At 44.8% G+C, this 26,456-nt stretch overlaps 1 protein-coding gene across 2 annotated transcripts in view; it reads right to left on the bottom strand.

Moving 5' to 3' along the window:
• The window catches only part of LOC137452512 (cadherin-9-like), a 39,662-nt gene extending 15,929 nt beyond the window's left edge, over window positions 1-23,733 (bottom strand). Inside the window, exons 1-6 of one of the 2 annotated variants that reach the window (XM_068160981.1) lie at window positions 23,616-23,733; window positions 20,235-20,402; window positions 12,747-12,934; window positions 8,113-8,366; window positions 4,821-4,957; window positions 2,750-2,871 (exon numbers count right to left, since the gene is read on the bottom strand). In XM_068160981.1, the coding sequence (XP_068017082.1) occupies window positions 2,750-2,871; window positions 4,821-4,957; window positions 8,113-8,366; window positions 12,747-12,934; window positions 20,235-20,376 (843 nt within the window). In that variant the 5' untranslated portion in view covers window positions 20,377-20,402; window positions 23,616-23,733. The remainder of the gene's footprint in view (window positions 1-2,749; window positions 2,872-4,820; window positions 4,958-8,112; window positions 8,367-12,746; window positions 12,935-20,234; window positions 20,403-23,615) is intronic. The other variant, XM_068160980.1, reaches the window with a different exon arrangement.
• Window positions 23,734-26,456: the final 2,723 nt, after the last annotated feature.

Genomic DNA, 26,456 nt, shown 5'->3' on the forward strand with positions numbered 1-26,456 from the left:
GACTCTCTCTATATAGAACTTCTTCCTAACATCCAACCTAAACCTCCCCTGGCACAGTCTGAGACTGTGTCCTCTTGTTCTGGTACTGGCTGCCTGGGAGAAGAGACCATCATCCACCTGTCTACCACAATTATGTTGGTGCACTGGATGCCATGGAGTTCTGAATAACAGCCTGCCTATCTAATGGGCTTCTGTCATCCCTGTGGTTAGAGCAGCTCAGAATGCCACAGAGAAGTAAATGGGATTTTATATGTTAATGGATATTCCATCAAGAACTAGATGGAAATTGGGTTAAGAAAATTGGTATGCAGCATGCCTGGGTTGAACCAGTTTCCAAGGCATGGCAAAAATCTGTGTTTGCTGGTTGTTCACATGGCACATCATTAATTGCAGTGAAATTCTAATTTCTAAGCTTTGGAACTTGTCTTTGTGCTACACTTTGGCAGGGGGGTTGGATCATATGATCTCTTGAGGTCCCTTCCAACCTTTAATGTACTGTGATACTGTGGTACACTATTAAAGCACATGACTCACTTTGCTATCAGTCAAAATCTGGACGTGATGGAATGCGTTCAGAGATGATCAAAGGGTTGGAGTTCCTCTCCTGTGAAGACAGGCTGAGGGCTGGGGTGGTTCAGTCTGGAGAAGAGAAGGCCCCGAGGAGACCTAATTGTGGCCTTCCAGTATCTGAAGGGGACTACAAGTAAGTTGAGGAGTGACTTTATAGGGTGTCAGGGAGTCATAGGACTGGGGGGAATGGATGCAAGCTAGAAGAGGGGAGATTTAGAATAGACATTAAGAAGAAGTTGTTCCCCAGGAGGGTGGTGAGAGACTGGCACAGGTTGCCCAGGGAGGTGGTGGAAGCCTCATCCCTGGAGGTTTTTAAGGCCAGGCTGGATGTGGCTGTGAGCAACCTGCTGTAGTGTGAGGTGTCCCTACCCATGGCAGGGGGGTTGGAACTGGCTGATCCTTGAGGTCCCTTTCCAACCCTGACAATTCTCTGTTTCTGTGATTTTACACAGCTTTTAGGGTTTATTTGTCTCCATTTCATATTATGCAAAGAGATTCTGGGGAGGTTTTATTTCTGCACAGCCAGAATTTAGGTCATATGCCAGCTGTTTGAAACTGATGACTGGCATGATCTGAATGTATTGCACCTGGAAAAAAAAACAGCTTATAGAACATAAAATGAAGCTGGGAAAGCACAATAACTGGAAGTTCAGGGAATTTTTGCTCATTCTATGGGGCTTCAGTTGCATCCTACATGGAAATCTATGTCAGTGGTTAAGATACAATGTTCTGACCACCAGCCTCAGTTACTTTGAAAGGTCCTTTTTCATTTCTTTTTTCCTGATAATTCCTTCCCCTTTTTTTAGCTTAAAAAAAAAATTTCTGACTCAAAATGTAGTTTAGAACAATTTCTGATATTGTAATTCCTTCCACTGACTTCAACGTGCACATTCCTCTCCTCCTGCAATTTGCATCCAGAAATAGTAGGGCTTTCTTGCCAAGGAATTAAAGTAATGGTCAAGGAGTTCTTCAAATCCAAGTGATTTCACTCAAAGTATCCTCCCTCTTTCCAGGTCACTTACCTAAATTCCATTATTAGCTGCAAGGACTGGCAAATAAATGAATTGAATGCAAACTCCAGCAATCCAATGTACTTCCCCCCTTTATTGTGTCTTATTGTATCTACATCTATATCTTAATTTATCCATAAAACATCTTTTGAACTTCCATTTCCTGCTCTCTTCCAGAGTTCTGCAGGACTGCAGGACTGATAAACAAATGAAATTGAATGCAAACTCCAGCAATCCACTGTATTTCCCCCCTTTATTGTGTCTTATATCTATATCTATCTGTCTGTCTGTCTGTCTGTCTATCTATCTATCTATCTATCTATCTATCTATCTATCTTTGCCTATATCTATCCATCTATCTATCTACATATCTATCTGTCTGTCTATCTATATATCTATCTATCTATGTCTTTATGCCTCTATGCCTCTATGTCTCTATGTCTCTATGTCTCTATCTATCTATCTATCTATCTATCTATCTATCTATCTATCTATCTATCTATCTATCTATCTCTGTTAAATTATTAATAAAACATCATTTGAATTTCCTTTTCCTGCTCTCTTTTAGAGTTCTGCAGGACTGGCAAATAAATTAATTGAATGCAAACTCCAGCAATCCACTGTATTTTCTCCTTTATTGTGTCTTATATCTCTATCTATCTATCTGTCTATCTCTCTCTCTCTCTCTCTCTCTCTCTCTCTATCTATCTATCTATCTATCTATCTATCCATCCATCCATCCATCCATCCATCCATCCCTGGCCATGGCAGGGGGGTTTGGAACTGGCTGATCCTTGAGATCCCTTCCAACCCTGACAATTCTCTGATTCTATGATCACTGCCACACACAGTTTCTGTAAATCCAGCCAGCTTTGTTTGGGTGATTTCAGCACAAAACAAGTGAGACACAATGACAAACCTGAGTTTAGGGCTTCATCCTGGCCTCTCTCTGCTATTTTATTTTACCATGTTAAGGTAAAATCCTGCACCTCCTATCTCCAACTTTTAGGTTTTTTTTTAAAAGAATCATCATCATTTCTGTAGAATGTAGGGAATAAAGGGGCTGAGTTTATTTGGAGTTGTTCAAATCAATACCAGTTGAAGTCCTCCTGCTGACGTTCCAGGGTAGTTTCATAAGCAGTTCTTCAGTAAGATAAGGATTTGATTACCTGTCCTGCTTTTGCATTTTCACAAACAAAGGTTTCATAGTATTTGGCAAATTCTGGTGCATGATCATTGATGTCTAAAATCCGAATGAAGACAGGGATCTGGCTGCTTTGCTTAGGATTATCTGAAACAAGAAAATGATTTATATTTCAATACAAAGGTTTACAGTCTGGGAAAGGACTTGAAATTATCTAATATATATATGTGTGTGTGTGTGCATATATATATATATATGTGTGTGTGTATATATATATATATATGTGTGTATATATATATATATATATATATAAAACCTTGATTTCTCCCCCTGTTTACGCTGGCAGTGTGTCACTTGTCTTTGTCTGTCATGGGCATCTTTTGATTTTCCCAGTGATTTTCCCAGTGATTTAGCTTAGGATAAAGCTGCTGGAACACAACTACCCCACCTTATTTACTGGGAATTCTCAGGGCAGCAATTGATTTGTCTAATACATGCTGCACAGTTTTGTTAAGCCTGGGAATGCCAAATGCTGTTTTCCTAAAGGAGCAAAGAGAATCCTAGAACAAACAGTAATTTTTAGATGGATGTTTAAAGGAACTCTGCCTGTTGATAATATGTGGAATTTCCCCATGATTTTCCCAATGGTTTATCTTAAGATAAAGCTGCTGGAAGACACCTACCCCACCTTACTTCCTGGGAATTCTCAGGGCAGCAATTAATTTGGCTAATACATGCTGCACAGTTTTGTTGAGCCTGGGAATGCCAAATTCTGTTTTCCTGAAGGAGCAAAGGGAATCCTAGAATAAAGAGTAGGTTCTAGATAGACATTTAAAGGAACTCTGTCTATTGATAAGATCTGGAATTTCCCAATTATTTTCCCAATGATTTATCTTAGGATAAATCTGCTGCAACACCCCTACCCCAACTTATTTGCAGTGGAATTCTCAGGGCAGCAGTTAACATGTCTAATAAATCCTAGCATTAAGAGTAGGTTTTAGGTGGGTATTTGAAGGAACTCTGTCTATTGGTGATATCTGGGGGAGAAAAAAGGACAAACACTCATGAAAAAAAAAAAATATGAATTATGATAAAATCAAACAGGTTGGAAGAGACCTCCAAGATCATCAAGTCCAGCTGATCACCCAGCCCTAACTAATCAAATAGCCCATGGCACTAAGTGCTTCATCCAGGCTTTTCTTAAACACCTCCAGGGATGTCAACCCCACTACCTCCCTGGGCAGCACATTTCAAGGGGCAAAAACTTTCTGTGAAGAGCTTCTTTCTAAGGTCAAGCCTAAACATCCTCCAGGCTGTGTCCTCTCGTTCTGTCACTGTTACCTGGGAGAAGAGACCCACCTGGCCACAACATCCCTTCAGGTAGTTGTAGACAGCAATCAAGTCTCCTCTGAGCCTCCTCTTCTCCAGGCTAAACGACCCCAGCTCCCTCAGCCTCTCCTCACAGGGCTGTGCTCCAGACCCATCCCCAGTCTCATCACCCTTCTCTGGACATGTTCCAGTACCTGAACATCTCTCTTGATTTGAGGAGCCCAGAACTGGACACAGTGCTCAAGATATGGCCTGACCATTGCTGAGTACAGGGGCAGAATAACCTCCCTTGTCCTGCTTGGCCACGCTATTCCTGATGCAGGCCAGGATGCCATTGGCTACCTGGGCACACTGCTGGCTCATGTTCACCCTACTATCTACCAGCACCCCCAGGCCCCTTTCTGCCTGGCTGCTCTCCAGTCTCTCTGCCCCCAGCCTACATTCATGAAATGTAGTGGCAGAAGCAGACTGCAAGTCTGCTCTTTCCAGGCTGGTGAAGATCTTACAACAGTCCTTTTCCTCTTGAGTCTTGCTGAGGTTGTCTGTGCTTTTGTTTGCCAGAAGTCCTTTCCAAGAGTTAGGTAGCTGATGAAATTTTGGGGCTGTTTGGGATTTTCTGTTTACTTTTAGTACATGTGAGATCCCTGAACCCTTGGATATGCTGTATTGATGATATGGGGCCTTGAGAAGGCTAAGAGGGGAATTACAGCTGCTGCAGAACTTTCTCAGTTCTGAAGTTCTTCAGAGGTAAATAAGGTCCAACTTACTGATCTCAGTCGCTATGACGGTGATGTTGTGCCAGGGAGTTTCTTCCCGGTCAAGAGGCTTTGAGAGGAATAAGGATCCATTTCCTGAGTAGATGTTGAATATTCTGTCAAGGTCAGTGTGACGATCCACAGAATATCTGTCAAGACACAGTACAGCTGAGCATCACTCTGTCCTCTTACACTCTCCAGTCCAGCTAATTTTCACACAGCATCACGGAAACATTCAGGTTGGAGCAGACCCTCAGGATCACCAAGTCCAACCCAGAGCCCTACTCTGCAAGGCTCACCCTTAAACCATAGTCCCAAGCACCACATCCAAACCACCTTGAAACACAGACAGGGTTGATGACTCTACCATCTCCCTGAGCAGCACGTTCCAATCCCCGACCACTTCTTCCATGAAAAAAGTCTTCTTTATGTCCAGTCTAAACCTATCCAGTCACAGCTTGAGGCCATTCCCTCTTGTTCTATCACTAATTAGCAGTGAGAAGAGAACAGCAGCAGCAGCTCCAGAGCCTCCTTTCAGGAGACAGTGATGAGGTCTCCCCTCAGCCTCCTCTTTTTCAAACTAAACAGCCCCCAGCTCCTTCAGTCTACTTTATGCCACTAGCTTTTGCTTTGTTCTTTTCCAGCAAGAAAAAGCTTGATTTACAGGTGTGCTATTAATTAGAATCATAGAATCAACCAGGCTGGAAAAGACCTCAGAGGTCATCAGCTCCAACCTATTACCTAATACTTAATGCCTCATGACAACTAAACCATGGCTCCAAGTGCCACATCCAAGCCTTTTTTGAACCCCTCCACGGATGGTGACTCCACCACCCCCCTGGGCAGCACATTCCAATGGCCAATCTCTCTTTCCATGAAGAACTTCTTCCTAACATCCAGCCTAAACCTCCCCTGGTGCAGCTTGAGACTGTGTCCTCTTGTTCTGGTGCTGCTTGCCTGGGAGAAGAGACCAACCCCCACTTGGCTACAACCTCCTTTCATGTAGCTGTAGAGGGCAAAAAGGTCTCCCCTGAGCCTCCTCTTCTCCAGGCTAAACACTCCCAGCTCCCTCAGCCTTTCCTCACAGGGCTGTGCTCCAGACTCTGGACACATCCTTCTTAAATTGAGAGTCCCAGAACTGGACACAGGACTCAAGTTGTGGCCTAACCAGTGCTGAGCACTGGGCAAAATGAGTTCCCTGCTCCTGCTGGCCTCATTATTCCTGACGCAGGCTATGATGCCATTGGCCTTCTTGGGCACTCTGCTGGCAGGAGTCACCAGTCACTAGCAGGTTAAACTGAGATTTTATACCTATTTTATGGGAAAAAAAAGAATTAGCCTGGTTGCTAAGAGGACTCCAACTTAAATCTTATTTTTTATGACATTGGCTTTTGCTTTGTTCTCTTTCCAGCAAGAAAAAAACACTTCATTTACAGGTGTGCTTTTAAATTAGTCTATCAGGTTACATTTATTAAAAGCCTTACATTATGGCTTTGGCTTTTGCTTTTGTTTTATTCTTTTCCAGCAAGAAAAAAACACTGATTTACAGGTGTGCTATTAATTAGCCTAGGAGTTATCAGTCACTCTCAGGTTAAATTGACATTTTATTCCTATTTTATGGGGAAAAAAATTCGACTGGTAGCAAATAGAATAGAATAGAATAGAATAGAATAGAATAGAATAGAATAGAATAGAATAGAATAGAATAGAATAGAATAGAATAGAATAGACCGGACCGGACCAGGTTGGAAGAGACCTTCAAGATCATCGTGTCCAACCTATCATCCAACACCACCCACCCAACTAAACCATGTAACCAAGCACCTCCTGAACACCTCCAGCGATGGTGACTCCACCACCTCCCCGGGCAGCCCATTCCAATGCGCAATCACTTTCTCTGTGTAAAACTTCCTCCTAACCTCCACCCTAAACCTCCCCTGGCGCAGCCTGAGACTGTGTCCTCTTGTTCTGGTGCTGGTTGCCTGGGAGAAGAGAAGAGGAATTAAACTAAAATCTTATTTTATGGCATTTGCTTTTGCTTTGTTCTCTTTCCAGCAAGAAAATAATTGATTTACAGGTGTGCTTTTAATTAGTCTAGGAGTCACCAGTCACTAGCAGGTTAAACTGAGATGTTATACATAGCTTATACCCCCCCAAAAAATATAGGCTCGTTGCTAAGATGAACTTGATTAAAATCCTACTTTATGGCACTTTCTTTTCCTTTGTTCTTTTTCCAGCAAGCAGGAAAATTATTTACAGGTGTGCTTTTAATTAGCCTATCAGGTTACATTTAGTAAAAGTCTTACATTATGACTTTTGCTTTGTTCTTTTCCAGCAAGGAAACAGAAAATGATTTACAGGTGTGCTTTTAATTAGTCTAGGAGTTATCAGTCACTCTCAGGTTAAATTGAGATTTTATACCTATTTTATGGGAAAAAAAATTAGACTGGTTGCTAAGAGAAATTTAACTGAAATCTGATTTTATGACACTTGCTTTTGCTTTGTTCTCTTCCAGCAAGAAATAAAATTGATTTACAGGTGTGCTTTTATTTAGTCTAATAGTTACCAGTCACTAACAGCTTAAAATGAGATTTTATACATAGTTTATTTAAAACTATTATCTTTTTTTCCTCCTTTCACACCTCCCACCTTCAGCTATGCTGCTAGAGGATCTAAGAGGTTCATTCAGAAATGTAGGTATCAGATTCCCTCACCAGAATTAGAATTAGAATTAGAATTAGAATTAGAATTAGAATTAGAATTAGAATTAGAATTAACCAGGTTGGAAAAGAACTTTAAGATCATCAAGTCCAACCTATCACCCAACACCATCTCATTAACTCAACCATGGCACCAAGTGCCTCATCCAAGCTCTTTTTAAACACTTCCAGTGATGGTGACTCCACCTCCTCCCTGGGCAGCACATTCCAATGGCCAATCTCTCTTTCCATGAAGAACTTCTACCTAACATCAAGCCTAAACCTCCCCTGGTGCAGCTTGAGACTGTGTCTTCTGTTCTGTTGCTGGTTGCCTGGAACAAGAGACCAAGCCCCCCTCTGGCTACAACCTCCCTTCAGGTAGCTGTAGAGAGAAATAAGATCTCCCCTGAGCGTCCTCTTCTCCAGGCTAAGCAACCCCAGCTCCCTCAGCCTTTCCTAACAGGGCTGTGCTCCAGACCCCTCCCCGGCTTTGTTGCATAGTAATCACAACTTTCAGTGCTGTGTTTGCCCCTGAAGATAATGACAGCTGATGGTCATGAGACTTGACCCAGGTCTGAGATCTTTTATGCCGTGCAGTGACTTACTTTATTGCATTGTTTGCTACATCCGGATCCTGGGCTACCACGTGCCCAATGATGCTTCCTTCCTTGGCATCCTCATCTACCTCGATTAGGTACCATGGTCTGCTGAACACTGGGGGTTCATCTGCATCTTCCACAGAGATTTTGACCAAAGCAGTGTCTTTGAAGGGCCCCAGCCGAAGGAAACGAGGGTCAGGGTGAGTGTTGGTTGCTTCCACTTTTAAGGTGTATAGCATCTTGCTTTCAAAATCCAGGTGCTGAGAAGCAAAATAGTCATAATGATAATAATGATGATTGTGATGATAATAATACTGCTACTACTACTAATAGTAAATATAATAGCAATAATAACAATAGCAATGACAATAATTGCAGTAGCAACAACAAGAATAAGAATATAATATTAATAGCAATAATAAAAACACAATGCTAATAAAAATACAATAATAATAACAACAGCAATAATACCACTAGCAGCAGCAGCAAAACCAACAATAGTAAAAAGAGTTAAAATGCAACAAACTTAACGTTTTTATTGTTGTTGCTGTTGATATTGTTGTCATTGCTAGTGTTATTATCATTATCATAGCATCAATTATTATTATCATTATTATCATAGTATCATAGTATCAGTCGGGGTTGGAAGGGACCACAAGGATCATCTAGTTCCAACCCCCCTGCCATGGGCAGGGATATCACACTAGATCAGTCTGGACAGAGCCTCATCCAGCCTGGCCTTACACACCTCCAGGGACAGGGCCCCAACCGCCTCCCTGGACAACCCATTCCAGGGCTTCACCACTCTCATTGGGAAGAACTTCCTCCTCACCTCCAGCCTGAATCTCCCCACCTCCAGCTTCATTCCATTCCCCCTAGTCCTATCACTACCTGAGATCCTGAGAAGTCCTTCCCCAGCCTTCCTGTAGGCCCCCTTCAGATACTGGAAGGCCACAATTAGGTCACCTCGGAGCCTTCTCTTCTGCAGACTGAACAGTCCCAACTCCTTCAGTCTGTCCTCATAGGAGAGGTGCTCCAGCCCTCTGATCATCCTCGTGGCCCTTCTCTGGACACCTTCCAGCACCTCCAGATCCCTCTTGTCATAGGGGCTCCAGAACTGGAGGCAGTACTCCAGGTGGGGTATCATAGACTCATTGAATCTATTTAGGTCTTTTCCAACCTGGTTCATTCTGTATTCTATTCTGTATTGTTATTATCATTATTATCATAGAATCATAGAAACTATTATTGTTATTATTATCACCTAATGCACAGAATCTATTAGTATTATTGTTATTACTATTATTATCATAGAATCCTGATTGCTACGATTATTATGATAGAATCCTGATTCAGAATCATAGAATCAATTATTATTATTACTATGATTGTTATCATAGATTCACCATGCTATGATAATAATGATAATTATAATAATGGTAAAAATAATAGCAATAAAAATAACAACAACAGCAGCAACAACAATAATAAGGAAAATAATTAAGGTACAATTGCAATAATAATTATAATAATGACAGCAATAATAATAATAGCAGCAACTACAACAATAATAGAAAAATAATAAGAGCAACAATAACAATAAGAGCAGCAACAACAGTAATCATGAAAATAATTAAAATATAATAATGATGATGATAATAAAGGCAATAATAACAATAGCAGCAGCAACCACAACAATAATAATAAAAACAATTAAAAATAATAATAAAAGTGATAATACTAGTCATAATAGTAGTAGTAATAGTAGTAGTAATAGTAATAATAATAATAATAGTAATACATAGAATACATAGAATAAACCAGGTTGGAAGAGACCTTCAATATCCTCGTGTCCAACCCATCAACCAATCCAATCCACCTGAACAACTAACCCATGGCACCAATCACCCCATCAAGTCTCCTCCTGAACACCTGCAATGATGGTGACTCCACCACCTCCCCGGGCAGCCCATTCCAATGGGCAATCTCTCTGTGTAGAACTTCTTCCTAACATCCAGCTTAAACCTCCCCTGGAGCAGCCTGAGACTGTGTCCTCTTGTTCTGGTACTGGCTGCCTGGGAGAAGAGACCAACATCTGCCTGTCTACAACCTCCCTTCAGGTAGTTGTAGAGAGCAATAAGGTCACCCCTGAGTTTCCTCTTCTCCAGGCTAAGCAGCCCCAGCTCCCTCAGCCTCCTCTCATAGGGCTTGTGTTCCAAACCCCTCACCAACTTTGTTGCTCTTCTCTGGACACCTTCTAGCAAGTCAACCTCCTTCCTAAACTGAGGGGCCCAGAACTGGACACAGGACTCAAGGTGTGGCCTAAACCAGTGCAGTGTAGAGGGGCAGAATGACCTCCCTGCTCCTGCTGGCCACACTGTTCTTCATGCAGGCCAGGATGCCATTGGCCCTCTTGGCTGCCTGGGCACACTGCAGGCTCATGTTCAGCCTACCATCGACCAGTACCCCCAGGTCCCTCTCTACCTGGCCACTCTCCAGCCACTCTGACCCCAGCCCGTAGCACTGCATGGGGTTGCTGTGGCCAGTGTGCAGAACCTGGCACTTGGATGTGTTCAATCTCCTGCCCTTGGCCTCTGCCCATCTGTCCAGCCTGTCGAGGTCCCTCTGCAGAGCCTCTCTACCCTCCAGCAGATCAACTCCTGTCCCCAGCTTGGTGTCGTCAGCAAATTTACTGGTGATGGACTCAATGCCCTCATCCAGATCATCAATAAAGATGTTAAAGAGCACAGGGCCCAGCACTGACCCCTGGGGCACACCACTAGTGCCTGACCTCCAGCTGGATGTGGCACCATTCACCACCACTCTCTGGGCTCGGCCATCCAGCCAGTTCCCAACCCATCGCAGTGTGCTCCCGTCCAAGCCATGGGCTGACAGCTTGGCCAGGAGTTTGCTATACTAGTAATAATGCTACTAAATAATGAATGTGCCCCTCTGTAAGAACTGGGAATCAGTTTTATAACCACGACCAAGAACTGTAGGCAGCTTTAGTCCAAAAGCTCTGAAATGTAATGCTTCATGGAGAAGATGGAGTATGTTAGGACTTACTCCAGGTGTAAGAAAACTAAGGAATATTTGAGGGCAGCCAGACAATTAAGATCTCTCAGCCTACTGCTTGTTCCAATTCCTGGAAAACCAGGAGGAATCAGTCTGTAGGCAAATAAAGAAACAAGGACGTTGGATTCAAACCACAAATAGAAGTTGCTAACAGGGCCTATTTGTCTCATCTCACCAGTAGGATCAAGAACTGTTATCCCAGATCTCAAGTGCTCTCTGTCCTATTGCCTTTTTATTTACTTCTCCCTTGTTATCTATCACCTACCCTCACATACTTAAAATCATAGCATAGAATCAATAAGGTTGGAAAAGGCCTCAGAGATCAAGTCCAACCTGTCACCCAAGACCTGACGACTACTAAACCATGGCAACAAGTGCCACGTCCAATCCCTTTTTGAACATCTCCAGGCAAGGAGAGGAGCAACTCACAGCTCCTCCATGGTCCTAAAGTGAAAAGAGAAACTATGCCATGTGATTTCCAGTCTAGGTGATATTTATATCATACATATCCATATGGATAAATACAGCACCAGAACAAGAAGACACAGTCTCAAGCTGCACCAGGGGAGGTTTAGCTGGATGTTAGGATGAAGTTCTTCATATAAAGAGTGATTGGCCATTGGAATGTGCTGCCCAGGGAGGTGGTGGAGTCACCATCCATGGAGGTGTTTAAGAAGAGACTGAATGGGGTGCCTGGTGCCATGGTTTAGTTGATTAAATAGTGTTGGGTGATAGGTTGGGCTTGATGATGTCAAAGGTCTCTTCCAGCCTGGTTAATTGTACTCTAATCTACTCTACTCTACTCTACTCCTATCCTATCCTATCCTATCTCATCCTATTCACATGTGCACACATACACCTGCATGCACACATAGAGATGTTTCCAGACATATATGTGCAGATCTATCTTTTATAGATGCAGACATCAGCTAATTGTTTCAGATAGATTCAGGAGGAATAGAACCAAAAGTAGTCTTGAGTTTAATAGCCCAAGCACTAAAAGACAGCCAATAGGTCTGTCAGAGGTGGTATCTTGAATTAAATTTCTGCCCAAGTCTTGGATCTTTGGAATTCCATTGACAGAACACATAACAAGATAAGATTCACACAGGTTGGATTTAAACCAAGATGGATTTTAGGTCCTGGACATGTGTGACTGTTGGTCACTTCACCTTTGGAGATGTAAGTTCATCAAACTTCAGGTGAGCCTCCAGCCCTCGTGAGCCTTATTGCAGCATTCAGCTGACGAACCCCACTGTGAACTGAGCCCCTCCAGGTTTTCACAGTCCTAATTTGAAAGTACTGTGTGTGTGAGTGTCTATATATTGAACAGACAACAGGCCCTGAAATATTGCTTTATGTGAAGTGACATGCCAGCAAATTTCCCTGGAGACCTGAAAATAACAGACACCTGCTGAAGGAAGAGAGGAACAAAACTAATACAACAACTCTTTGGCTGCCTGACCCCTCTAGTGAGATCTATCCTTCCTTCCCCTGGCAAAAGACAAATCACCATCACACCTGGAGAGCTAAGTACAGATCAAAGAAAGGGTGGAAAAATAAACCTTTTTGACAATTATAATCCCTTCCTGTGTCTTCTTGTCAGTGATGATATCAAACACGTCTGATCCATCCCCGCTGGAGATGCTGTACTCAGTCTCTGCATTTTCACCCACATCAGGGTCATTGGCTTTAATTCTGCCAAGAGGAGTCCCAGGTTGTGCAGACTCAGGAGAGCTGAACTGGTAGGTGCCTGGGAATAGGGGAAAGAAGAATTTAGGGGTCTGAGAAGCTTTTATTCTTCTGAATGATAAACACCTTCAGTTCCACTTAGATTCTGTTTTTCTTTAAGCAACTTGAAGTTCGAAACACATTAAGAAAAATGCTGTTAGTCATCATGATAGACTTTAAAAGGGAGCTTGGAATTGATTGACAAATTGCCACAAAAATTCCAGAGCCCTTTAGTTCTCTGCTCTTCAGGGTTTTCTTTCTTTTCCTATTTCCCACCCTCCCCCCCCAACCCACCATTCTTTAGCTACAAGGGAGAAGGTCAACAATGAGGTTCTGACATTGATTAGAATTAGAATCATAGAGTCTTAGAATCATAGAGTCATAGAATCATAGAAATGTAGAATTGTAGAATCTTAGAATTGTTAGAGTTGGAAGGGACCTCAAGGCTCAGCCAGTTCCAACCCCCCTGCCATGGGCAGGGACAACCTCACACTAGAGCAGGTTGCTCACAGCCACATCCAGCCTGGCCTTCAACACCTCCAGGCAGGAGGCTTCCACCACCTCCCTGGGCAGCCTGTGCCAGGCTCTCACCATCCTCATGGGGAACAACTTCTTCCTAATGACTAATCTAAATCTCCTCTCCTCTAGCTTGAATCCATTCCCCCCTGGTCCTATCACTCCCTGACACCCTCAAAAGACCTTCCCCAGCTTTCTTGGAGCCCACTTCAGACACTGGAAGACCACATGAAAGTCTCCCCAGAGTCTTCTTTTCTCCAGACTGAACAGACCCAACTCCCTCAGTCTGTCCTCATAGCAGAGCAGCTCCAGCCCTATGCTCATCCTCGTGGCCCATTTTCTGGACAAATTCCAGCACCTCCAGATCCTTCCTGTAATAGAGGCTCCAGAACTGGACACAGTACTCCAGCTGGGGTCTCAGCAGAGTGGAGCAGGGGGGGAGAATCCCCTGCCTCGACCTGCTGGCCACACTTCTCTTGCTGCAGCCCAGGCTCTGCTTGGCTCTCTGGGCTGCAAGTGCTCACTGCTGGCTCCTGCTGAGCTTCTCCTCCCCCAGCACCCCCAGGTCCTTTTCTTCAGGGCTGCTCTCCAGCCAGTCCCTGCCCAGTCTATATCAGTGCCTGGGATTAGTCACTCAGTTAACAGTGATTGTATTTATTTTTCTCTTAGCTTTCTAGAAGTGTTCCAGAAATATTCAGAAGTATTAGGACTTTTTGTTTAGTATTCTCAACACACAAGACTGTAGACACTAATGTGGATTTTGGAAAGGGACTGAAATAGAATAGATTAAAAAATCCTTCTGAAAAATATGTTCAGGACTTGCAGGTGTTCTGTGAGGAAAAAGTGATTCATTCCTCTGTTATTGGCAATATATGCTAAAGAGTCATGCCTGAGCGTGAGCCAGCAGTGTGCCCAGGTGGCACCAAAGGCCAATGGCTTCATAGCTTGGGTCAGGAATAGTGTAGCCAGCAGGACTGGGGATGGAATTCTGCCCTGTGCTCAGCACTGGGGAGGCCTCACCTTGAGCACTCTGTGCAGCTCTGGGCCCCTCACTGCAAGAAAGATCTTGAGGTGCTGGAGCAGGTCCAAAGGAGAGCAATGAGACTGGGGAAGGGACTGGAGGGAAATTCTGATGAGGAGAGGCTGAGGGAGCTGGGGGTGTTCAGCCTGGAGAAGAGGAGACTCAGGTGGAACCTTCTCACACTCTACAACTACCTGAAGGGAAGTTGTAGTCAAGTGGGGGTGAGGCTCTGCTCCCAGGCAACTTGTGACAAGAGGAGAGGACATGGCCTGAAGCTGTGCCAGGGGAGGTTTAGATTGGATGTTAGGAAGCACTTCCTGATGGAAAGGGGAATTAGAGACTGGAATGGACTGCCCAGGGATGTGGTGGAGTCATCATCCCTGGAGGTGTTTAAGGAGAGATTGGATGTGGCACTTAGTGCCATGGTCTGGTTGGTGTGGTGGTGTTAGGTCATAAGCTGGGCTGGATGATCTCCAGAGGTCTATTCCTGCTTCAATAAGTCTGTGATTCTGTCATTGCAAAGAGAATTTGGACACATGTTCAAGTTAACTGCTAGAGTTAATTGAAATGCAGATGCATTCAGGTTGTCTTTTATTCACTCTGAATATCCTTTTAGTGAGTTTTCAATGGTTGGCTTCATTTAATGTTTTTATAATCAGGGCTTGCTAGAAACAATTCTGATTACACAGACATTTTAATTTTGCCTACCTGTATGAAAAGTGAATTTATTTGTATTTGTCTGACAACATTTGTGATAGAAAAATCTGATTTTGTTGCAGATAAAGGTATCAGATGGTTATATTGAGCAGATAAAGGTATCAGGTGGTTATGTTGAGCAGTCAGAACTAGACAATGCAGACCTTTCATCACTAGCAAGGCACAAATATTTCCCAATCTGTGTTTTCAGTCATTTGATATGAGGAAACTCTTTTAAAAGTATATATAATCAGATAGACAATCAGCATTTTACATGTGGTGTTCCACAATCGTACAATCACTGAATCACAGAATCTTGGAACCATAGAATGGGCTGGGCTGGAAGGGACCTCCAAAGGTCACCCAGCCCAACCTCCTCTGCACTCAGCAGGGACATCCTCAACTAGATCAGGTTGCCCAGAGCCCTGACATGCCTCACCTTGAATATTCCCAGGCATGTGGCCCCAACTGCCACCCTGGGCAACCTGTTCCAGTGTTCCATCACCCTCATGTTGCAGAACTTGATCCTCACATCCAATCTAAATCTGCTCTTCTCCAGTTTGAAGCCACTGTCTCTCATCCTCTCACTGCAGGCCTTTGCAAACAGTCTCTCTCCATCCTTTTTTTAGGCCCCTTTCAGGTTCTGGCAGGATGCTGTTAGGTCTCCCTAAAGCCTTCCCATCTCCAGGCTGAACACCCCCAGCTCCCTCAGCCTGTCCTCGCAGCAGAGGTGCTCCAACCCCCTGAGCATTTTTGTGGCCCTCCTCTGGACCTGCTCCATCAGCTCCATGTCCTTCCTGTGTTGAGGGCTGCAGATTTGATGCTTGTTTTGAACATTTTTCTCACATAAATTGATTTGTTGAGTGAAGTAAGAACACAGAAAAAAATACCTTAAATCTGACAAACTGCCCCCTGATAAAGTGCACAATCCTTATTTGAAGGGTTCCAGTAGCAGCTTGTATTAATTGTATTGAGTTTTGAGTGAGGTACAGTCAAATATGTTTCTTGCAACCAGCCAAATTCCAGTATTTCCATGTCCTTTGCTTTATTTAAGGCACTTAAAGGGTCCTTTAATTGCCTTTCAGGTACAGGGAATAGACAAAACACCTGAGTGCTGAATGAGCTTCCATCCATGTCTGTACCAAGTACAAAAGAGTCACAGCAAATTCCTTCTGTTTTGTATGGCCATGTCACATAATGAAAGGTACAGCTTGGTGCTAAATTGTATTTGCTGCTGCAAATGCAAGGTTGTAAGTGAAAACTCAGCAGCAGGCTGTTTGGCTGCAATCCACCCTGACTAAAAACACATATTATTGCTTGTCAGTTGGGAGGGCTGGGCTGGCCCTTAAGCCAGCCTGGAAATGGGTTGAAAGTTTGAATGCCTGGCAACTGAGCCACAAGTTTGAAGGCTTGTTCATATTCAGAACAATTCTGGGGCCAGAAATGCTCTAGAAGAACAGATTTAATCATGCTACTTATGACTCCTTCCAGAAGAAATGCTCCCTTGAGTGCTTTTTGCACCTGAAAGCATTCCTGCTTTTTTTTGTGGTGTTGTGTGGAACGCTGCACAGTAAGAGCTTTTGCTCTGGCATGAGAGATGGCTAATCTGGTTTAAAGTACAGCTGAATTCAGAAGCTGGGAGATTTTCATAATGGTGGCATTTAAATTCAATTGAAGCAGGCCTATGTCCTTTAACTGCCCAGGATGCCTTGCAGGAAGCAACGCAGAAAATCTGGTCCTTAATGCAGGCTGAACAACCAGCACTCCACAGTGTGCTTTGCCATTTCCCCTTTCTTCTGCCCCTCTAAGAAATGTCCCTTTAGATCTTGACATTAGCTCCTGTTGCTTGCATTTGCAATTTACTCCCTGCTTCAGGCCATATTTTGACTTGTTGCTGCCTCACATTAGGGAGAGGAGAGGAGAGGAGAAATGAGGAGAGGAGGGGAGAAATGAGGAGAGGAGATTTGAGGAGAGGGGAGGGGAGGAAAGGTGAGTGGACCCCACCTGGAGTACTGTGTCCAGGTCTGGAGCCCTTATCACAGAAGAATCTGGAGGTGCTGGAAGGTGTCCAGAGAAGGGCCACGAGGATGAGCAGAGGGCTGGAGCTGCTCTGCTCTGAGGACAGACTGAGAGAGTTGAGGTTGTTCAGTTTGGAGAGGAGAAGGCTCCAAGGTGACCTGATTGCGGCCTTGCAGTATCTGAAGGGGGCTACATGAAAGCTGGGGAGAGACATCTTAGGTTGTCAGGGAGAGATAGGACCAAGTGGAATGGAAAAAGAAAATAGGAATAGATAGATTGAGATTGGATGTTAGGAAGAAGCTGTTCCCCATGAGGGTAGTGAGAGCCTGGCACAGGTTGCCCAGGGAGGTGGTGGAAGCCTCATGCCTGGAAGGTTTGAAGGCCAGGCTGGATGTGGCTGTGAGCAACCTGCTGTAGTGTGAGGTGTCCCTGCCCATGGCAGGGGGCTTGGAACTAAATAATCCTTGAGGTCCCTTCCAACCCTGACAACTCTGTGTTTCTATGATTTGCCAAGATATTATGGGCTATATCATGCTTATATAAGCTTAAACAGTATTGCTTCCTGAAGTCACACAGGAAGGTTAGTAAAAATTGCTGTTTGAATTTGCCATGTGAAGGTGGTTCTTAGCAAGTACACTCCAAGTGTGGTTTCAAATGATATTTTCTTTATGAGGGCTGCAGTGCTTCCCCTCCTCTGCCTTTTTGAAAGACAATTTGTCATCATAAATAGAGATAGAAATGTTGTATGCAATTTCAGGCATCCTTTCTCCCACAGCCAGAATGTTCTAATGTTTCTTGAAGTCTGTTCCAGGATGACCTATTTAAACCATTCTGTGTGTACTTACTGCCACAATATTGAAGCACTTTTCAAGTTTCTTCAGGTCCAGGAAAGTGTTTTCTAAATCAGTTCTATTTGTTCAGTCCTTGGGGGATTTGTAAAGAGACCCATTCTGGTCCTTTACCAGTGCCAGCAGCTAGCAAGCAATTGAGAGCAGCCCTGAAGAAAAGGACCTGGGAGTGCTGGTGGAGGAGAAGCTCAGGAGGAGCCAGCAGTAAGCACTTGCAGCCCACAAAGCCAATCACATCCTGGGCTGTAGCAAGAGAGTATAGCCAGCAGGTCAAGGGAGGTGATTCTCCCCCTCTGCACTACTCTGCTGAGACCCCACCTGGAGCACTGTGTCCAGTTCTGGAGCCTCTATTACAGGAATGATCTGGAGGTGCTGGAAGGTGTCCTGAGGAGGGCCATGAGTATGAGCAGAGGGCTGGAGCTGCTCTGCTCTGAGGACAGACTGAAGGAGTTGTGTCTGTTCAGTCTGGAGAAGAGAAGGCTCTGAGGAGACCTAATTGTGTCCTTCCAGTATCTGAAGGGGGCTACAAGAAAACTGGGGAGGGACTTTTTAGGGTGTCAGGTAGGGATAGGACTGGAAGGTAATGGAAAAAAAAATAGAACTGGGTAGATTGAGATTGGATGTTAGAAAGAAGTTGTTCCACATGAAGGTGGTGAGAGACTGGCACAGGTTGCCCAGGGAGGTGGTGGAAGCCTCCTGCCTGGAGGTGTTTGCAGCCAGGCTGGATGTGGCTGTGAGCAACCTGCTGTAGTATGAGGTGTCCCTGCCCATGGCAAAGGGGGGTTGGAACTAAATAATCCTTGAGGTCCCTTCCAACCCTAACCATTCTATGATACTATGAATTCAGATTTTATAATGGGGACATTTTTTTCCAGCAGGCACTGATCTGAAGCTGCACATTTTTTTCCATCAGACCCTGGTTATAACAGTTTGGGATTTCATGCCTGGCCTGGCCTGGCCTGGAAAGATCTGTAGTAAGATACTGTGAAGCTTTTTGTACTGTGCAACCTTCAGCTGTTTGCCATTTTTCATTCTACAGTGATATTTTAGACCCCCTTCATTGTGTCAGACTAGTCTGGACTACCAAAAACATTCAGCATTAAGAGCTGAACACAGACTACAAGTACCTTAACTAACTGCTTAGACTTCCAGCAGATCAAATCTTCAGACCAGCTCTACCTATGCAAGGCAGTACATCAGAAATCTGCTGAACTCTCTGTTGGCCTAAACATGAGAACTAAGGGGGCTGCACCAGATTGAGAGAGGTGATTCTGCCTCTTTGTTCTGTCCTGCTGAGACCTCACCTGCAGTACTGTGTCCAGCTCTGGAGCCCTCAACACAGGAAGGACATGGAGCTGATGGAGCAGGTGCAGAGGAGGGCCACAAAAATGGTCAGGGGTTTGGAGCACCTCTGCTATGAGGACAGGCTGAGGGAGTTGGGGGTGTTCAGCCTGGAGAAAAGAATGCTCCAGGGAGACCTAATTGCAGCCTTCCAATACCTGAATGAGGCTACAAGAAGGATAGAGAGAAACTGTTCACAAAGGTCTGCAGTGACAGGACAAGGGGCAACAGCTTCAAACTGGAGAAGAGCAGATTTAGATTGGATGTGATTAAAAATTTCTGCCCCAGGAGAGTAGTGGAACACTGGAACAGGTTGCCCAGGGAGGTGGTTGTGGTCCCATTCCTGGAGATATGTAAGGTGAGGCTCAAGTGGGCTCTGTGCAGCCTGATCCCTGCTGACTGCAGAGGGGGTTGGGCTAGATGACCTTTGGAGTTTCCTTCCAACCCAACCCATTCTATGATTCAGTGATTGTATGAGTCTATCTTTCTAGCACTCCGTGTTCTATGAATCTATATTCCATGACTCTATGATCCTATGAAGAGTGTGAAAACACAAACTCTTTTATTGTGTAATTGAGTTCCTCTGAAGGCTGTTGAATCCCTGCAATTGGCCTAGATGTTTTTACAGCTCACATTCCTGTAAGCTGAGCAAGAGTGGGAAGCAAGTTTCTCACTCCAAGAACCATTTTGCCGTTGCAAACACAGGAGCAGAAATTCCCTTTGGTCTTTGTGTGGCTGCCACATAAACAAGCACAGCAGTGGGCAAACCTTTCTGCTATTAAAACAGCACAGGAGAAATAAAGATCCCAGATGGTGAGAGTGAAAGAGCTCTTTTTAGAGAGGTTCCTTGGATAAGAAGAGAACTGTTAGAAGCTCCATACTCTGGGGGAAGCGAGGTGGATTGTCATTGACATCAGTCAGCGTGATGTTCACTGTGGTGGTCCCTGACAGGCCTCCCATCTGTCCTCCCATGTCTTTGGCCTGGATGACCACTTGGTACTGTTCTCTGTTTTCTCTGCTCATATCTGGTAAAGCAGTCCTGATTATGCCTTGGAGAAAAGAGAAAAAGAAAGGAAAAAAAAACCAACAACAACAAAAAACAACCAAACAAACAAAAAGAAGAAGAAGAGACAGTGAGGTGAAGGAAAGGAATCACAGATCACAGAATCATCCAGCTTAGAAAAGACCTCAGAGGTCATCAAGTCCAACATATTACCTAATACCTAACACCTCCTGACAACTAAACCATGGCTCCAAGTGCCACATCCAAGCCTTTCTTGAACACCTTCGGGGATGGGGTCTTCAGCACCTCCCTGGGCAGCACATTCTAGTGGCTAATTCCTCTTTCTGTGAAGAACTTTCTCCTCACCTCCAGCCTAAACTTCCCCTGGCACAGCATGATACTGTGTCCTCTTGTTCTGGTGCTGGTTGCCTGGGAGAAGAGACCAACCCCCACCTGGCAACAACCTCCATTCAGGGAGTTGTAGAGAGCAAGAAGGTCTCCCCTGAGCCTCCTCTTCTCCAGACTAAGCACCACTCACTTTAATCTCAGAGTCTTTAATAGGATTTACGTGGGATACACTGTGCAGATGTTAATCCACAGTAATAAAGCCAAGGTATAGTGCAGTAAGCCTTTCAATCTATGGCTGATTTAATGTGAGTTTAAGGGAAAAAACAAATAAACCAGAAAAAAATAAAAAGATAAATAAATGTAACAGAGTTCTGGTGCCCTGGGTTAGTTGTTTAGGTGGGTTGGATTGGTTGATGGGTTGGACACAATGATCTTGAAGGTCTCGTCCAACCTGGTTTATTCTTTCTATTCTATTCTATTCTATTCTATTCTATTCTATTCTATTCTATTCTATTCTATCCTATTCTGATGAGTGTGCCATCAGTAATTTTGCAGAGGACACAAAGTTAGGTGGGAATGTTGATCTTCATGAGGGTAGGGAGGATCTCCAGAGGGACTTGGGTAGATTGGATCCATGGCCAACATTAATGGGATGAACTTCAACAAGGCCAAGTGCCAGATCCTGCACTTGGAGCACAACAACCCCAAGCAATGCTGCGGGCATAGGGCAGTGTGTCAGGAAGGGACTGCTGGCAGGAAGGGACATGGGGGTGCTCATGGACAAGTGGCTGAAGAGGAGCCAGTAGTGTGCCTAGGTGGCCAAGAAAGCCAAAGGCCTCCTGGCTGGGATCAGCAATGCTGTGTCCAGCAGGAGGAGGGAGGGGATTGTCCCCTGGGACTCAGCTCTGGGCAGGCCACACCTTGGGTACTGTGACCATTTTTGGGCACCTCAATGCAAGAGAGATGTGGAGGTGCTGGAGCCAGGATAGAGGGCAAGGAAGCTGTGAAGGGCTCTCCCATAAACTCTCTGCTGGCTGCCATCACTTAGCAACTGTCTGGTGCTGGTCCTGTTTCCCTTCTCATGCCTGGGAAAGATGTTTAGAGCAGAGGAGAAAAGAACCAATGGAGAGGGATCAAAAAAGCTATGGTGGGGGGGGGAAAGAAATGCTTTAACCTAGGCAAAATCATTATGCTCCCTTTTAAAACTATAACCATCTAATATTTAATCTTTTTTTTTTTTTATACACATATATATAATGCCCTCACATTAGGAAAGAAACTCTCTCCAAAGGAAATGAGCCATCACTTGAGTGTGCTTAATGGATTAAGAACTACAGGGAATTTAGGTGCAATTGCACTTAAATTCTGCCTTTCTTACCTCAGAACAATGTTGGTAAGGTGCAGGAGGCAGCTAATGCAATGCCTGCCAAGCATTATGAGCGTTAGGGTTAAACATCTGGAGGGAGGCTCTTGTTGTATGGGGGTTGTGTAAGCCAGGATTTGAGCTGTAGATATCCGAAGATCACACAGGATCGGTTTTTGCTTCTTTTTTTTCCTTTCCTTGTGTCTGTCTCTTCCTTGATTTCCTGCACAACAGCTCAAAGGGTTTCCATTCATGCTTTAAAGCTTCAAAATAGAAATGCTTCTTGCTTCTTTGGTGGTACCATGGACAGTAGCACTGAGTGCGCCCTCAGCAGGTTTGCTGAGGACACGAAGCTGTGTGGTGCAGCAGACACAGGATGGAGGGAAGGGATCCATCCAGAGGGACCTGGACAGGCTGCAGAGCTGAGCCCATGGCAACATCATGAGGTTCAACAAGACCAAGGGCAGGGTCCTGAAGCTGGCTCAGGGCTATCCCAAGCACTGCTATAGGCTGGAGAGCAGCCCTGAAGAAAGGGCCTTAGGGGTGCTGGTGGAGGAGAAGCTCAACAGGAGACAGCAGTGAGCACTTGCAGCCCAGAAAGTCAATCACATCCAGGGCTGCATCAAGAGAAGCAGAGCCAGCAGGTCAAGGGAGGTGATTCTCTTCCTCTGCTCCTCTCTGTCAAGACTCCGCCTGGAGCTCTGTGTCCGGTTCTGGAGACTCTGTTCCAGGAAAGATCTGGAGGTGCTGGAAGGTGTACAGGGAAGGGCCACGAGGATGAGCAGAGGGCTGGAGCTGCTCTGCTATGAGGACAGTCTGAGGGAGTTGGGGTTGTGCAGTCTGGAGAGGAGAAGGCTCTGAGGAGACTTTCATGTGGCCTTCCAGTATCTGAAAAGGGCTCCAAGAAAGCTGGGGAGGGACTTTTTAGGGTGTCAGGGAGTGATAGGACTGGGGGAGATGGAGCAAAACTACAAGTGGGTAGATTCAGATTGGGTGTTAGGAAGAAGTTCTTTCCCATGGGAGTGGTGAGAGCCTGGCACAGGTTGTCCAGGGATGTGGTGGAAGCCTCATCCCTGGAGGTGTTGAAGGCCAGGCTGGATGTGGCTGTGAGCAACCTGCTGTAGTGTGAGGTGCCCCTGCCCATGGCAGGGAGGTTGGAATTGGATGATCCTTGAGGTCCCTTTCACCCCTGACAATTCTGTGATCCTGTGACTGTGTGAAGTTCCCAGCAATTGGTGTAAGTTAAGCTTTTTGGTGTAAGATAAGCTTTAATACATTCATGAATCTTTAGACCCTTTAGAATATTCTAGACCCTTTCTGAAGTGCTGACCTTTACAGTCAACACTCCTCTTCCAGAAGTGCTCTCATACCCAGGTAAAGCAGTTCTGTAATACTATTATTTTAACAGAAGAAGCTTTCATTTTGATTCCTGTGCCCATTTAACAAAGACAAAGGCTGTTCCAACATATAAATGCAAATATTAAGCTCCTTGATCCCTCCATCCTGTCTCTCTCATTGCAACAATGCAAGGCTGGATGGATTACTAACCTGTTTCTGGATCCACTGAGAAATATGGCTGTCCCTGGAGAATGCTGTACACCACTTTGGCACTGTTTCCATAGTTGGCATCATCAGCATCTGTGGCTGTCACTTGAAGAACAGATGTACCTAAACGGGTACCAAACAAGGAAGCTCATCAGATTTGACCTCCTTCTTGTCAACCACATACAGTAGTTTCAGCATCCAGGTAAAACAAATTAAACCAAACAGCAGTTGGTGGAGGAATTCAGTGTTGTCCTACCCCAAGAAAATGACAAGTGGCATCCCTGCTCATGGCAGGGGAGTTGGAACTGGGTCACAGAATCATAGACTCAACAAGAGTTTAGGCTGTCAGGATTCACTTTGGGTGGGGATTGATATTTTTCAGCAGTTTTTTGTACCCTTTCCTCACATTTTGCCATCTAACAAAATACCTTTGGTTTTACAGCAAGGATTTTTCTTCCCTGCTAAAAACTACCCTCACCTTGAATATCATAGAATCATAGGATCATAGTATCATAGAAAAATAGAAGCATGGAATCATAGAAGCATGGAATCATAGATGCATAGAATCAACCAGGTTGGAAAAGACCTCAGAGATCACCAAGTCCAACCTACTACCGAATACCTAGCTCCTCCTGACAACTAATCCATAGCTCCAAGGGCCACATCCAATCCTGTCCTAAACACCTCCAGGCATGGTGACTCCACCACCTCCCTGGCCAGCACATCCCACTGGCCAATCTCTCTTTCTGAGAAGAACTTTCTCCTCACCTCCAGCCTAAACTTTCCCTGGCGCAGCTTGAGACTGTGTCCTCTTGTTCTGGTGCTGGTTGCCTGGGAGAAGAGACCAACCCCCACCTGGCTACAACCTCCCTTCAGGGAGTTGGAGAGAGGCAAGAAGGTCTCCCCTGAGCCTCCTCTTCTCCAGCCTAAGCAACCCCAGCTCCCTCAGCCTCTCCTCACAGGGCTCCTTGATGATCCTTGAGGACCTTTCCAACCCTAACAATTCTGATTCTATGATAAAGTCTCATCTTCCTCATGACTAAGACAGCAACAACAAAAAATCATTTATCATTTAAGAGTTAAACTTGAGGAAATGCTTAGGGATTGACCCATCTTTGAAACCCAACACAAAACTGAGTTGTTTTATTTTTGCCCATCATGCAAGTTTAAAGGTTGTTCTCTGGTGATACCTGGACCTCTGATGAGGCTGTTAAGTAGCTGCCTGAGTGAAAGGAACCATCATGATTCTTAAGTTTGACTTGATCAGCAGATTAACCTAACACAAATATTCTCATACTCATTTTCTGCCAAGACATCAACCTCCAAATAGATGAAGTCAGACTGAATAAAACAGCAGCAGCAACAACAAGAAAAATCACTTCCTACCTGGTTTTTGAGATTCCTTTTATAATTAGCTTAACTTTGCCATAAAAAAAAAAGGATTTCCTTTCTTTGTTGATCAGAGTTATCCACAGAATTGGCACTTATTTGCCACTAAACAATTATTACATTTCCCCCCCTCACCCCCCAGCATTTTGTATGCAAATGGCTTACTCATGCCCTGTGATCACCAGGAGGAGAATGCAGGCTACATGGAATTAAGAGCACTCTAAACTGTAATTTATGGATTAGAAGCAAATGGAAGCTTCTCTAAAGACTTTCCTGTAAGACACAGACACTGGCAAAACCCTTCCTTGCAAGCTTTTGTTTCCAAGCAATTTTCAAGGTGTCAGGATGCATTTTGCTAACACTATCCAGAGCTGACAAATGCCTGCCTGAGCGTAGGCAGCCCAATAGCTAGAAGAGTAAAGGTCCTTAATGTCTTGCCAAGGATAGAAAGCTGCCCTAGAGGAGGGGCTCTTTGCCCTGGATGGTTACTTTTAATGCCCTCAGTTTCCTTACAGGTAAGAAGTCTTGTGAGCACTGTCCACTTAATTGATGATATATTATCACAGAATCATAGAATGGACCAGGTTGGAAAAGACTTTCAAGGTCATCAAGTCCAACTTATCACCCAACACCATTTAATCAACTCAACCATGGCACCAAGTGCCTCATCCAGAATGATTTTAAACACTCCCAGTGATGGTGATTCCACCACCTCTCTGGGCAGCACATCCCAATGGCCAATCTCTCTTTCTGGGAAGAATTTCATCCTCACATCGAGCTTGAACCTCCCCTGGCACAGCTTGAGGCTGTGTCCTCTTGTTCTGGTGCTGGTTGCCTGGGAGAAGAGACCAACTCCCTCCTGGCTACAACCTCCCTTCAGGTACTTGTAGACAGCAATAAGGTCTCCTCTGAGCCTTCTCTTCTCCAGGCTAAGCAATCCCAGCTCCCTCAGCCTCTCCTCACAGGGCTGTGCTCCAGACCCCTCCCCAGCTTTGTTGCCCTTCTCTGGACACCTTCCAGCATCTCAACATCTTTCCTAAACTGAGGAGCCCAGAACTGGACACAGGGACTGAAGGTGTGGCCTAAGCAGTGCTGAGCACAGACCAGAATGACTTCCCTGCTCCTGCTGGCCACACTGTTCCTGATACAGGCCAGGATGTCTTTGGCCATCTTGGCCACCTGGGCACACTGCTGCCTCATGTTCAGCCTACTGTCAACTATTACCCCCAGGTTCCTTTCTGCCTGGCTGCTCTCCAGCCACTCTAAACCCTGGCACCCTGGCTGGGATTAGAAATGCTGTGTCCAGCAGGAGCAGGGGAGGGCATTGTCCTCTGGTATTCAGCTTTGGTGAGGCCACTCCTTGTGTATTGTCACCATTTTTGAGCACCTCAATGCAAGAGAGCTGTGGAGGGGCTGGAGCCAGGACAGAGGAAGGCAAGGAAGCTGGGAAGGGCC

This window comes from Melanerpes formicivorus, unplaced genomic scaffold, assembly GCF_026170545.1.
Source record: "Melanerpes formicivorus ecotype bairdi unplaced genomic scaffold, bMelFor1.0.p_v2 SCAF_55, whole genome shotgun sequence".
Classification (NCBI taxonomy): domain Eukaryota; kingdom Metazoa; phylum Chordata; class Aves; order Piciformes; family Picidae; genus Melanerpes; species Melanerpes formicivorus.